The sequence below is a fragment of the Bubalus kerabau genome, chromosome 1, assembly GCF_029407905.1.
Source record: "Bubalus kerabau isolate K-KA32 ecotype Philippines breed swamp buffalo chromosome 1, PCC_UOA_SB_1v2, whole genome shotgun sequence".
NCBI classification, from domain to species: Eukaryota; Metazoa; Chordata; class Mammalia; order Artiodactyla; family Bovidae; genus Bubalus; species Bubalus kerabau.
Window position 1 is genome coordinate 101,479,183 of NC_073624.1, and position 11,703 is coordinate 101,490,885.

Below are 11,703 nucleotides of genomic sequence, written 5' to 3' on the forward strand. Positions count from 1 at the left end.
AGTATTGGAGTTTCAGCTTCAACATCAGTCCTTCCAATGAACACCCAGGACTGATCTCCTGTAGAATGGACTGGTTGGATCTCCTTGCAGTCCAAGGGACTCTCAAGAGTCTTCTCCAACACCACAGTTCCAAAGCATCAATTCTTCAGTGCTCAGCTTTCTTCACAGTCCAACTCTCAAATCCATACATGACCACTGGAAAAATCATAGCCTTGACTAGACTGACCTTTGTTACAGAGTACATCGTGAGAAATGCTGGACTGAATGAAGCACAAGCTGGAATCAAGATTGCTGGGAGAAATCAATCACCTCAGATATGCAGATGACACCACACTTATGGCAGAAAACGAAGAACTAAAGAACCTCTTGATGAAAGTGAAAGAGGAGAGTGAAAAAGTTGGCTCAAAACTCAACATTCAGAAAACGAAGATCACGGCATTGGGTCCCATCAGTTCATGGCAAATAGATGGGGAAACAGTGGAAACAGTGACAGGCTTTATTTTCTTGGACTCCAAAATCACTGCAGATGATGACTGCAGCCATGAAATTAAAAGATGCTGGCTTCTTGGAAGAAAAGTTATGACCAGCCTAGACAGAATATTAAAAAGCAGAGACATTACTTTGCCAACAAAGGTCCGTCTAGTCAAGGCTATGGTTTTTCCAGTGGTCATGTATGGATGTGAGAGTTGGACTGTAAAGAAAGCTGAGCGCCGAAGAATTGATGCTTTTGAAATGTGGTGTTGGAGAAGACTCTTGAGAGTCCCTTGGACTGCAAGGAGATCCAACCAGACTATTCTGAAGGAGATCAGCCCTGGGATTTCTTTGGAAGGAATGATGCTAAAGCTGAAACTCCAGTACTTTGGCCACCTTATGCGAAGATTTGACTCATTGGAAAAGACTCTGATGCTGGGGGGGATTGGGGGCAGGAGGAGAAGGGGACAACAGAGGATGAGATGGTTGGATGGCATCACCGACTCGGTGGACATGCGTAAACCGAGAGTTGGTGTTGGACAGGGAAGCCTTGTGTGCTGCAGTGCATGGGGTCGCAAAGAGTTGGAGATGACTGAGCGACTACTGAACTGAACTGAGTCTCTCATTAGAAAGACAATACCAAAGCCTCATCATTAAACACTAGACTTATTTTCTCCTCTTACTAGAATGAGGTATGAGTCAGCAGAGTCTTTCATTAATTCTTGTATCAAGTAGCTTGATTCAGATATTCTTACCATTATTTTCATTTAATTTACTGAACTTCCACATAAGTAGTTCTAATGAAGAGTTAAAATCATCCTCCAAGAATCAGCAATCCAAGAAAGGTAGATTGAATTGTTATGGGAAAAACCAAGACATAGGCAGACAGAGATCACACTAATGGGGGCAAACACCCTATGTTTTGGTCTGGAAACAATGATACCAAGCATCGGTAAGCATTGCTGATGATCCTTTTTATTTATATCACGTCTCCCAGGGTCCTTAACATGTTATCACATGCTCACAAAATAAGAAGGAAGAGTTGAGAATGATTTCCAGATTTCTAGTTTAGGAGACTGAATAACCTGATAGTGTCACTCATAAGTATAAAGTGACAAGAGCAGTAAAAGATACAGGGCTGTGGGACCTGCAACAGATGTCTATATAGTGCATGGATACACACATTGGAGTTCAGGTTTTCTTCCAGAGGCTGGAGTGAAGAAAGAGCCTCAGGAGTCATCATAATGGAGGGAATGGTTAAAACTTTGGAATTGTTTAAAATTTTTGAGATCTTAGACTCTAAAAAGCTTTAAATGCTAGAAATATCTTTTTTTAAAAAAATGATACAGGAAACACAGAGCTTCAGAATACAGATAAAGAGAAGTCCCAATGAAAGAGGAGGAGTAATTTGGAGAGAAACATTTCATTAAAGGGGTGGGTCAGCATTGCTAGAAGTCACAAGTCAAGTAGGCTAAAACTAAAAGATGTCAGTAGATTAGTAAATATGAAGATCATTGCTGTTTTTTTTTTTTTTTTTTGTCAGAGCAATGTGAGGGAAAAGGAGGGGTTAGAAACTCTGTTTTGGTGGCTGAATTGTGGATGGGATGGTGACTAGAAATGGAGATTAGAGGCAGCCAATGTACGACTCTAATTTTCCTACGATGGACATGTAGCAACATTTTTGTAATAGAATTAAGAAGTGACTGAAATAAGGTTGGCTAAAAAAGAAAATTAAATAAGAGAGTAGCTGAAGGGGGTCATGCAGTTTAGAGATTATCTGTTGTTTATGTCATGAGGGTTTAGAAAAAGAAGAAAGAAAAAGGAAAAACGCAGTAAAGAGAGGAGATCACTGGTGTGAGAAAAAGTTGTGTCGGACTCTTTGTGAACCCATGGACTATACAGTCCATGGAATTCTCCAGGCCAGAATACAGGAGTGGGTAGCCTTTCCCCTCTCCAGGCGATCTTCCCAACCCAGGGATAGCATCCAGGTATCCCGCACTGCAGGTGGATTCTTTATCAGCTGAGCCACAAGGGAAGCCCTGTGAGAAAAGCAAATAACCCTTAATTTTTTCCCTTAAGATATAAATGTGCCTGTTGGGCTACCAAGAGATCATGTCTGATTTAGCTCTTGGGCTATAAAAGCCCTTAAATTGAAGGGTATTTTCCATTTGAGAGTGTAGAGTTTATGCTACTAAAAGGCTAACTTTTCCTATCCTTTACAACAAACTTGTGAGGGGGTCCAGCCCTGTGTTGTAGCTGACAAGACTGTGTTTAGGAGAAAGGAAGTAAGTGGTTCAGAAAAAGTTTTGTGAGTCCAGTGCTCTCTGCTCTTCACTGTGTTCCCTCTCTGATAATACTTGCGTGAGTAGTGTCAAATGAGTCATATCCGCACACATTTCTTTTCCCAGAATGAGATAGATTTAGAAAACACAATGATTATAATCAATCAATAGGATAACATCTGAAAATGAGATTTTCAAAAAATTTTGTCTTTCCTTAAGAGGCATGTTTTTTTTTTTTTCCTCAAATGCAAAAACTAGAAGAAACATTATCCTAAATTTATGTGCTAAAGAAACAAAAGAGTGCAACATAAAGTCCTATAATGCCCTAGATGCAAAACATCTGTTATAAAGAGAAAAAAAATCTCATTTTAATAGTTATTTGGAATAAAGCTCCCAATATGAAATAGAGACAGAAGAATTATTTCTATAAAACAAAGCATAACAGTATATTTAGTGCCAACATCAGGGAGAGCTTTCCAGATTTCATTTTTAAATTTCTCAAATATATTTTCTATGTCTTTTTCCCTTATCAAAATCAATATATCTAAATAGAATTTAGCAACTGTTTTATACAAGAAAAAATGAGTAAAAGATTTCCATATAAAGAGGACATTGGCCCTTATTTCTTTGTATCCAATTAAAAAAAGAAAAATGCTTTTAAATCTCTTTTTTGTTGTACTTGAAATTAAAACTGCTTTTAGTTTCTTGCTGTTACTCCAGATCACTGCATAACGATATCTTTGGGACTGTGAACTCAGAGTTTGAAACTGGCACTGAATTTTTGTTATGGGTTCTTGAGATTAAAGTCAGAATTTTCTGTGCTGGGCTGCCTAGGTACTGAAGTGCTGTGGTTGTTGGAGGGGTTAAAGCTGGAGCCATGGATGCATATATATTAGGGAGGATTTATAAAAACACAACCGTGGAGCCTGGGTCAATCCATTACTATGAATGAGCAGTGACCAATAGAAAGGGAAGAAGAAGATCCAAGAACTGAGGTAAGCAGTGTTCTGAGGCTCTGTCAAAGTGGAAACAATAGATCAAAGGTGTTCATGGTGACTGGTCAGAGGAGATTGTATTTTTTCCTCATAGAAGGCTTGACAGCATAAAATAAAAACAAATTCCCTTAGTCAAAGTTTTCTTTTATTTTTTTTTCCTTAACTGATTTTAGCAAACTTCAGCTCCAGACACAGGACTCAGCGATACATTCCTGGACAGCAAGGTAAATTATTTTTTACAATTTTCGTAACTCTTAAAGTTAAGAATTCAAAGTTATGATTCGTCTGAGGCAGGGTTAAAGCGTCAATAACTAAAGCAGATCCCTATTATGAAAAAAATAATGTTTTAATGTGTCTGGAGGATAACCAGAGGAGCATTCCGCAATCACAAGAAATTTGACAGCTCAAGGAAGCAGCTTTGCTCTTGCCTCGATTTAGTGTCAAAAGCAAAAGATCAGCATTTCTAAATGATGCTTATTTTATCTTTTCCTAAGGAATCAATAAAATTTATTTGGTCTTTATTACTAAGCATTTGAACTAAATGTACCTTGGTCAGAATGAATGTTACTGTTATATAGATACACACACACACACACACACACACACACACATATATTTTTCACATTAGGATAGTTCTTTGTTCCCATAGCCTTGCTGATACTCAGCTGGGAGGATTTCTGTCTTTTAAATGTCTCACATATCAGTAAGTGTTAACCTATGCTTGTTAGCAGCCATACTGAAACTATGGAGATCACCTGTACCCTAAGCATGTTCTTTTGTTTTCTTTCTTACCGACCATGGTAATGCCACTTATGTAAGTGTGATTATATCTGTGTCTATGTCTATATCTATATCTGTCTAGAGAGAGTTTCATAATCCAAATTTCTTGGCTAAACAGCTTGATCTTGTATTAAAATATTAGAAATATTTTCCTAAACCCCCAAAATAAAACTTACCTGAGAAGCTGGGCAACAGAGCAAGCGATTAATCACATACTTTTCTTCAAATCCTAAAACCTTCCTTCACAAAAAAACCTGCTAAAATGTTCTTTGATCTCGCTATTTCTTTGGTTCAAGGGCCAAAGAGCCTGGGAAATCTCATCCAGATGTTCTGCTCATTTAGGAGCAAAAGTAAAAGCATATGCCTACTTCTTAGGAACAATGTAGACTCTAAATTTGAGTTATTAAAAGGTCACTTTTTTGTACTTGTGTGTTCAACTCTGGGTTTCAGTTAACTTCCTTGTATTAAATAGCTTGAAATGGAAAAGCACTTAGAGTTCCTAAAATTTGCTTTTTCTTACTCGGTTTTCATCGTGATTGTGTTAAAACTGGAAAGTTACAAGTTGGTGAGTCAGTTTCACTTTTTGAAAATGCTTTGCAGATAGTGCTCACTAAATAGATGGGTAATGATTGATAACTATGCATCAAAAGCTGTGAAGTCTTTACATCCCTCCCTCCCCACTCACCAAAGAAGCTATGTTTACCTGTCATTTTGGTGCATGCAGTTATCGAAAGGTCAAACTTTTTAAACCTCTAATTATTGTATCCCTTATTCTAGATACTATAATGGCAACCACAATCTGCTTCATCCTCTGGGTGTTGTTCGTAACAGATACAGTGTGGACTCGAAGTGTGAGACAGGTTTATGAGGCAAGTGATCCAGAGGACTGGACAATGCATGATTTCGATTGTCCCAGGGAATGTTTCTGTCCTCCCAGTTTCCCTACTGCTTTGTACTGTGAAAACCGAGGTCTCAAAGAAATCCCTGCTATACCATCAAGGATCTGGTACCTTTATCTTGAAAACAACCTGATAGAAACCATTCCTGAGAAGCCATTCGAGAATGCCACCCAGCTGAGATGGATAAACCTAAACAAGAACAAAATAACCAACTATGGAATTGAAAAGGGAGCCCTGAGCCAACTGAAGAAGCTGCTTTTCTTGTTTCTGGAAGATAATGAGCTAGAGGAGGTACCTTCTCCATTGCCAAGAAGCTTAGAACAATTACAATTAGCTAGAAACAAGGTGTCCAGAATTCCTCAAGGGACTTTCAGCAATCTGGAGAACCTGACCCTTCTTGACCTGCAGCACAATAAGCTATTAGACAATGCCTTTCAGAGAGACACCTTTAAGGGACTCAAGAACCTCATGCAGCTAAACATGGCTAAGAATGCCCTGAGGAATATGCCGCCAAGATTACCAGCCAATACAATGCAGCTGTTCTTAGACAATAATTCCATTGAAGGAATACCAGAAAATTATTTTAATGTGATTCCTAAAGTGGCCTTCCTGAGACTCAACCACAACAAATTATCTGATGCTGGCCTTCCTTCTAGTGGTTTTAATGTATCATCAATTCTAGATCTTCAACTGTCTCACAATCAACTCACAAAGGTCCCCAAAATCAGTGCTCATCTGCAGCACCTTCATCTCGATCACAACAAAATTAGAAGTAAGTAACCATCAGGGTGTGTCGTTGACTAAGATACTCATTAAGTTTACTCTATATCTTCTTTTGTGGTTGTTGTTGTTGTTTCAATAACGTTGGTGTTTTATTCCAACTCTTGTACTTTTAGATTTTTTTAAAGCGTTATTTTCAAGTTTTGTTTAGTCACAGTGTCAATGATCCAAGAGGTTAAAATCTTAGATTGAAAAGTTGATTTTAGTAATCTACAGAGGTATATTACCTGTTGGATAAACTAAATGTCTCTATCTTCTTTTACTCCGACTAGATTCTGATATTCCTGCCTCAGTGGACAGACTTACTGAAGAAAATGTACCAGGCACAAACAATCTCATGGATAGTAAGAGAAGGAATATGATTTAGGAGGTATCAAGAAGGGACCCCAGCCTTAAAGACTACAGAGAGCTGATGCCTACAATCACCCTAATTAAAGTTTCTGCTTTAGATCAGTGGGTTTCTCAAACTTTGGAGTATGTAGATGGGTGGCCTCATTCCAGAGTTTCTGATTTAGTAGGTCTGGTGGGACCTGAGACTTTTCATAGCTAGCAAGTATCCTAGAGATGCTGAGATTACTGTTTCAGGGACCATGCATTGGGAACCAATATTGTACCTTAAGGTTTTGCTCAAATGAAAACAAAACAAATGTCCCTGGAAGGTGGCAATTCCTTAGGTCTAATGGCAATCAACGAGGTAGAATACCCACTCCTTTCCTGAAAATAGCTTTTATACGAGAGAGATGAGTGTAGTGTGCCTCGGAGGTAGAGATGCCGTGAAGGGAAGAAGCTAGAGACATTAAAGGCAAACTTGGCATCTTCACAATTATGCCTGAGACCAGGCTGACTCTGGTGTAGAAGTGGACAATGTCTTGGTCCAGCTACAGGCTATGCTATCAGCCTGTCAAGTATCCAGGAATGCTCTATCCTCGAACAGGCCCTTATGGAAGATAATCTTGAGGGGGGGCCTTCTGAACAACTTTATAAAATACATTCTTAAAGTGAGAATCAGTTGGATGGTTTGTAGGAAAGTAACACAGATAATTGTCAGAAGGTTGTGCTGCCTGCTTATCACTCACTAAACTTTTATTTAAGCAAATAATTACATAAATATCCCACTTGTAAGAACAGACCATTTTTGCACTGTGTATTCTTCAGTTATTTGATATATATATATATATATATATATTTTTTTTTTTTTTTTTTTTTTTTTTTTCCTAACAGCACACTTGAGCATAAAATCCAGGAACTTATGAGCAGGCTGCTGCCACAGCAGTGATTTTTTTGCCATGGTAATGAGACACATTGTTTAATCTTATAGTTAAAGCAAAAGATGCAACAGGAAAATATCTTAATAGTTGAATCTGTTGTACTGAACCAAATAGTACAGCAGCCAATATTAACCTGTGTGTGTGTGTGTGTGTGTGTGTGTTAGTTGCTCATTCATGTCGACTCTTTGTGACCCCATGGACTGTAGCCCACCAGGCTCCTCTGTCTATGGAACTCTCCAGGAAAGAATACTGGAGTGGGTTGCCATGCCCTTCCCTAGGGTATCTTCCTGACCCAGGGATTGAACCCTGGTCTCCCGCACTGCAGGTGGATTCTTTACCAAGTGACCCACCTGGAAAGCCCAATATCAACCTAAATAAATGTAATTTTTCCTGACAAAAGTTCTATGCTTCTACAGGTGCATTCCTTACCTGACAACAAAAGTCCCATAGACATTTGAGGTAGGAAGTCAATTTATAAAGGGATTCCACATAGATCCCTGTTTGTGAATTGGGGATTCCCCTGAACTGGGCCTATGCGCATGAGAGTGTTCAGGAGTGAGGTAGTAAAATCCAACACATGGTTGGGCCCCCATGCAAGGTAATTACATAGCTGTACAAGGTTACCCGAAGAAGAGAAGGACTCTGTTCTTCTACTCTGAGTGCTTTTTTTCATCGAAGTTTTCTCATGTCTTTCTGTTTTCCCACCTTTCACCTTAATGTGCTTCAGAATCACCTGGAAGGCTTATAAAAGACTTCTGGGCTCCAGCCTCTGTGTTTCTGACCCAGTAAGTCTGGAGTGGGGTCTAAGCATTTAGTTCTCAGGTAGTACGGATACTGCTGGTCCACACTTTGAGAAGCACAAATGAACCCTCAAAGGAATCTGTGTGCTATTATGAATTTCTGAAGATAGAAAAACTGAGGCTCAACTAGTTGAGGGTATTTTGCCAAGGACAAAGGGTAAGTATAATAGACAGGGCCTGAATCCAAGGTTTCCCTTAGGTGATCTTTCTCAGTCCAACAGTATAATCATAGGACATTTTCTTCAATCTCTAGAGTACAAGACTTAAGACAAATTTCTAGCAACGGAGGTAAAAATCATTTTCACAGCTGCAAAGTCAACATAGAGAAATTGATTTACTTATTTCTTAATGTAGATATCCAGCACAGTTATTTTTATATTCCAAGAAAATAAATGGAAAAGAAGAATTTCCCTGGCAAGAGTTCTTGGCTCATGATTATATCACACTGCGTTATAGTGACTGCTAAAGTACTTAGTTCTCTTACCACATAATCTACTCTAGTTGTTAATAAATTGGTTTCCCAGAGACATAACTTTTATATGAAGAGTTTATAGGACAGCAAACTTTTATCCAAAATGATAGAAATGTTTATTTCTTCTGAATGCCGTAGGGACTTTACATGTGGCAATGATGTTACCTATTCAAACAAGTTGCTTCTTGGTACTCTCTCAGAAACATTACAATTATTTCATGAAAATATAATTACATTTAGAACACTTGTTTTTTACATTCTAGTTATTCAGACATGCATGGGTTATGGGTAATAAGGGTAATAAAGATAAGAGATAACATATCAGAAAGGATATAATCTCCCCAGTGGGCAAAGTGACCCTGTGCAGTTGGAAAAGGGTGGGACTCAGCTACGTACTTAATGAAATACCTGATGCACACGACCTTACCCGCCTGAGTCACTATTTTAGCAATACCCGGGTAGGGAATGTTGTTCAATAAAAGTTGCATCACGATAAGGTGATAATGTATGTGAAGAAAAATCTTCTATATCTGCTATACACAAATCTGCTATACAATGCAAGTCATTACTTTTAGCAAGTTAAATTTACAAAATGGTATACAATCAGAGCAAAGCACCTCTGCAGTAAGCATAAAACCCTTCAATATGAGTCAGTGTGCGCCCACAGGACACAAAAGGAAGGTCATTGCCAAAGTGAGGTGGGTCTTATCTTCTAAGGGAAGATCTCTTGCTCAACACAATTGCAAAATGGGATAAAGGGAGTATAAGGATTCATTTGAGATCAGTTATTAAGCACACCCATCAGTATTTTGCTGGTTTAACACACCTTTTTCTGCTAAATGCTCCTAAATCTCAGTATAGACGCTGCTGCCAAGGGCTCTGATCCAAGGCAGGTGCACGATTTCTCACATCCTAACAATGTGAAGAGGCTGACAGGATATTTCCTGGCTTGAATTTTTGTAATTCAATTCTTGGCAAATGTTTTTTCCCAGTTAAATACACTTAAGTATGGAGATTCAAGGCTGTTTTCGGCAAGTATCATGTATACAAAGTTATTTTTAATTGTACTTTAAAAGAAAAAACGTCATCATGTATGATTAGTTTGTGTTTGCATTTTAAAGGTAGCTTTCAAGCACTTTCTCTAATAATAGACTGACTCTCTGCCTTAACATCCATCTATTCATCCATCTGCCCACACACCTACCCATTAATTTAGTACCAGCTCTGAACCACTGTTTCTACCTCTGATGCCCAAATACTACCTTTCTCACTCTACAGTAATCTAATCACACCTTTTCTGGCCTGTCAAAGGAAGAAGACAAGTGATACATCATATATACCTTTGTTTCCATCACAGTTCTTAACTATATGTCTTTTCTAGTGTTGTGTATTAAGTATAGCAAAATATGGACTGACATTAGTATATGTACATTGCACATTTTTTTCTGTCCATAACTTTCAACTTAGACAAAAAGAATGTTTCCCTGCCACCTTCATAGACCAAGCCACTATGCCCTCCATAGGACTGTTTAATAGCATGTTGGTCTTCCCATCCTTAGTCTCTTGCATTCTGGTTCATTCATTCATACTATTTTTGTCTCCATAGATGTGAACGTATCTGTAATATGTCCTTCAACTTCTACCACACTACCTGTGGAAGATTCCTTCAGTTATGGACCTCATCTTCGCTACCTCCGTCTGGATGGAAATGAAATCAAACCACCAATCCCTATGGATTTAATGACCTGCTTCAGGCTCCTTCAGGCTGTCATTATTTAAATGTGTCTTCAAGAATCTAAAATTCATTTAATGAGTTCAGATTTCTGACATGAAATTTGGTTACCATTCATAGGTGTAAGATAAAAATCACTTTTCTAATTGCTTATATGGCCACTATTTTTATTTGTACAACTTATTTTTTCTAATCAAAGTTGCTTTTCCCCATATATAGCACAGCCTGCTTTTCTTTAATAAAACAGGACACAGAGTCATGATAGTTTATCAACTCAAAGATAGTTCCTTTTTGTCTCTTTCACAGCTTACTAATGCCAATTAATGCAAATACATTGTTATGCAATAAAAACGATGTATTTGTTTGCACATGTTCAAAATTGCTTATGCAGATACTATAATCATGGTACAACACAACAATCTAACAAGAGGTAGAAATTTCTAGAGAAAAAGAAAAAATGAGATATTTCTTTATCATAATTATAAAGACATAGATTCATATTGTTAAGTAGCTTTTGTAAGTATCATTTTGATATTTAGCTCAAGAATTGTTATGAAATGCATCGAATACTTTATAGCAAGAAAATTTTAGCTATTTAATACTAAATAACAAAGCAATAGGAATTTTTAGTTCATTATTATTTCTTATACCTGCTGTGCTTAGGTATAGTATAGCATACTCTTGCAGTTAAAGTCCTACATTTATTTTAACGCATTTCTGAGAGAATTTTAGTGTTTTAACACTTGAAATCCACTTAATTGCAAATTCTTCAGTTCTTATATTTGCCAGTGTTTCTTTGGATTTTTTAAATAAAAAGAATGAATGCTTTCTAACAAAACAGAAGTAAAATATTTATTTTAGGAGGCTTATTCACAAGTTTTATAAAGAATAGATTTTTAATAAAAAGTCTTATGATAACAATTATTTCCACTTTTCTAGCATGAATATATTAAAATATATATTTCCCATTTTCCTTTTTTATTCAATGAACATAAGAAAAAAATTATATTCTGATCACTAGACATACCTGTTTCTCATGTGTCAAAAAACAAAACAAGATTTTGTTAAGTAACAAAGTATAGTTTTCCTATATTTCCGACTATGTTAAATACATGTTATTAACAATAAGTATTCCATACAGATTAATACATTTATTTATATATAATTTTCCAGACATTATTCTGAAAAATCCTATAAATATGATATATTTCCTTAGAAAAAGGA

At 37.2% G+C, this 11,703-nt stretch overlaps 1 protein-coding gene across 1 annotated transcript; it reads left to right on the forward strand.

Moving 5' to 3' along the window:
- The first annotated feature begins 3,649 nt into the window (after positions 1 to 3,649).
- KERA (keratocan) lies at positions 3,650 to 11,307 on the forward strand. The gene is made up of 4 exons (XM_055566391.1): positions 3,650 to 3,748; positions 3,922 to 3,972; positions 5,306 to 6,199; positions 10,354 to 11,307. The coding sequence occupies exons 3-4, from the start codon at positions 5,314 to 5,316 to the stop codon at positions 10,524 to 10,526; spliced, it is 1,059 nt and encodes a 352-aa protein (XP_055422366.1). The 5' UTR covers positions 3,650 to 3,748; positions 3,922 to 3,972; positions 5,306 to 5,313; the 3' UTR covers positions 10,527 to 11,307.
- Positions 11,308 to 11,703: the final 396 nt, after the last annotated feature.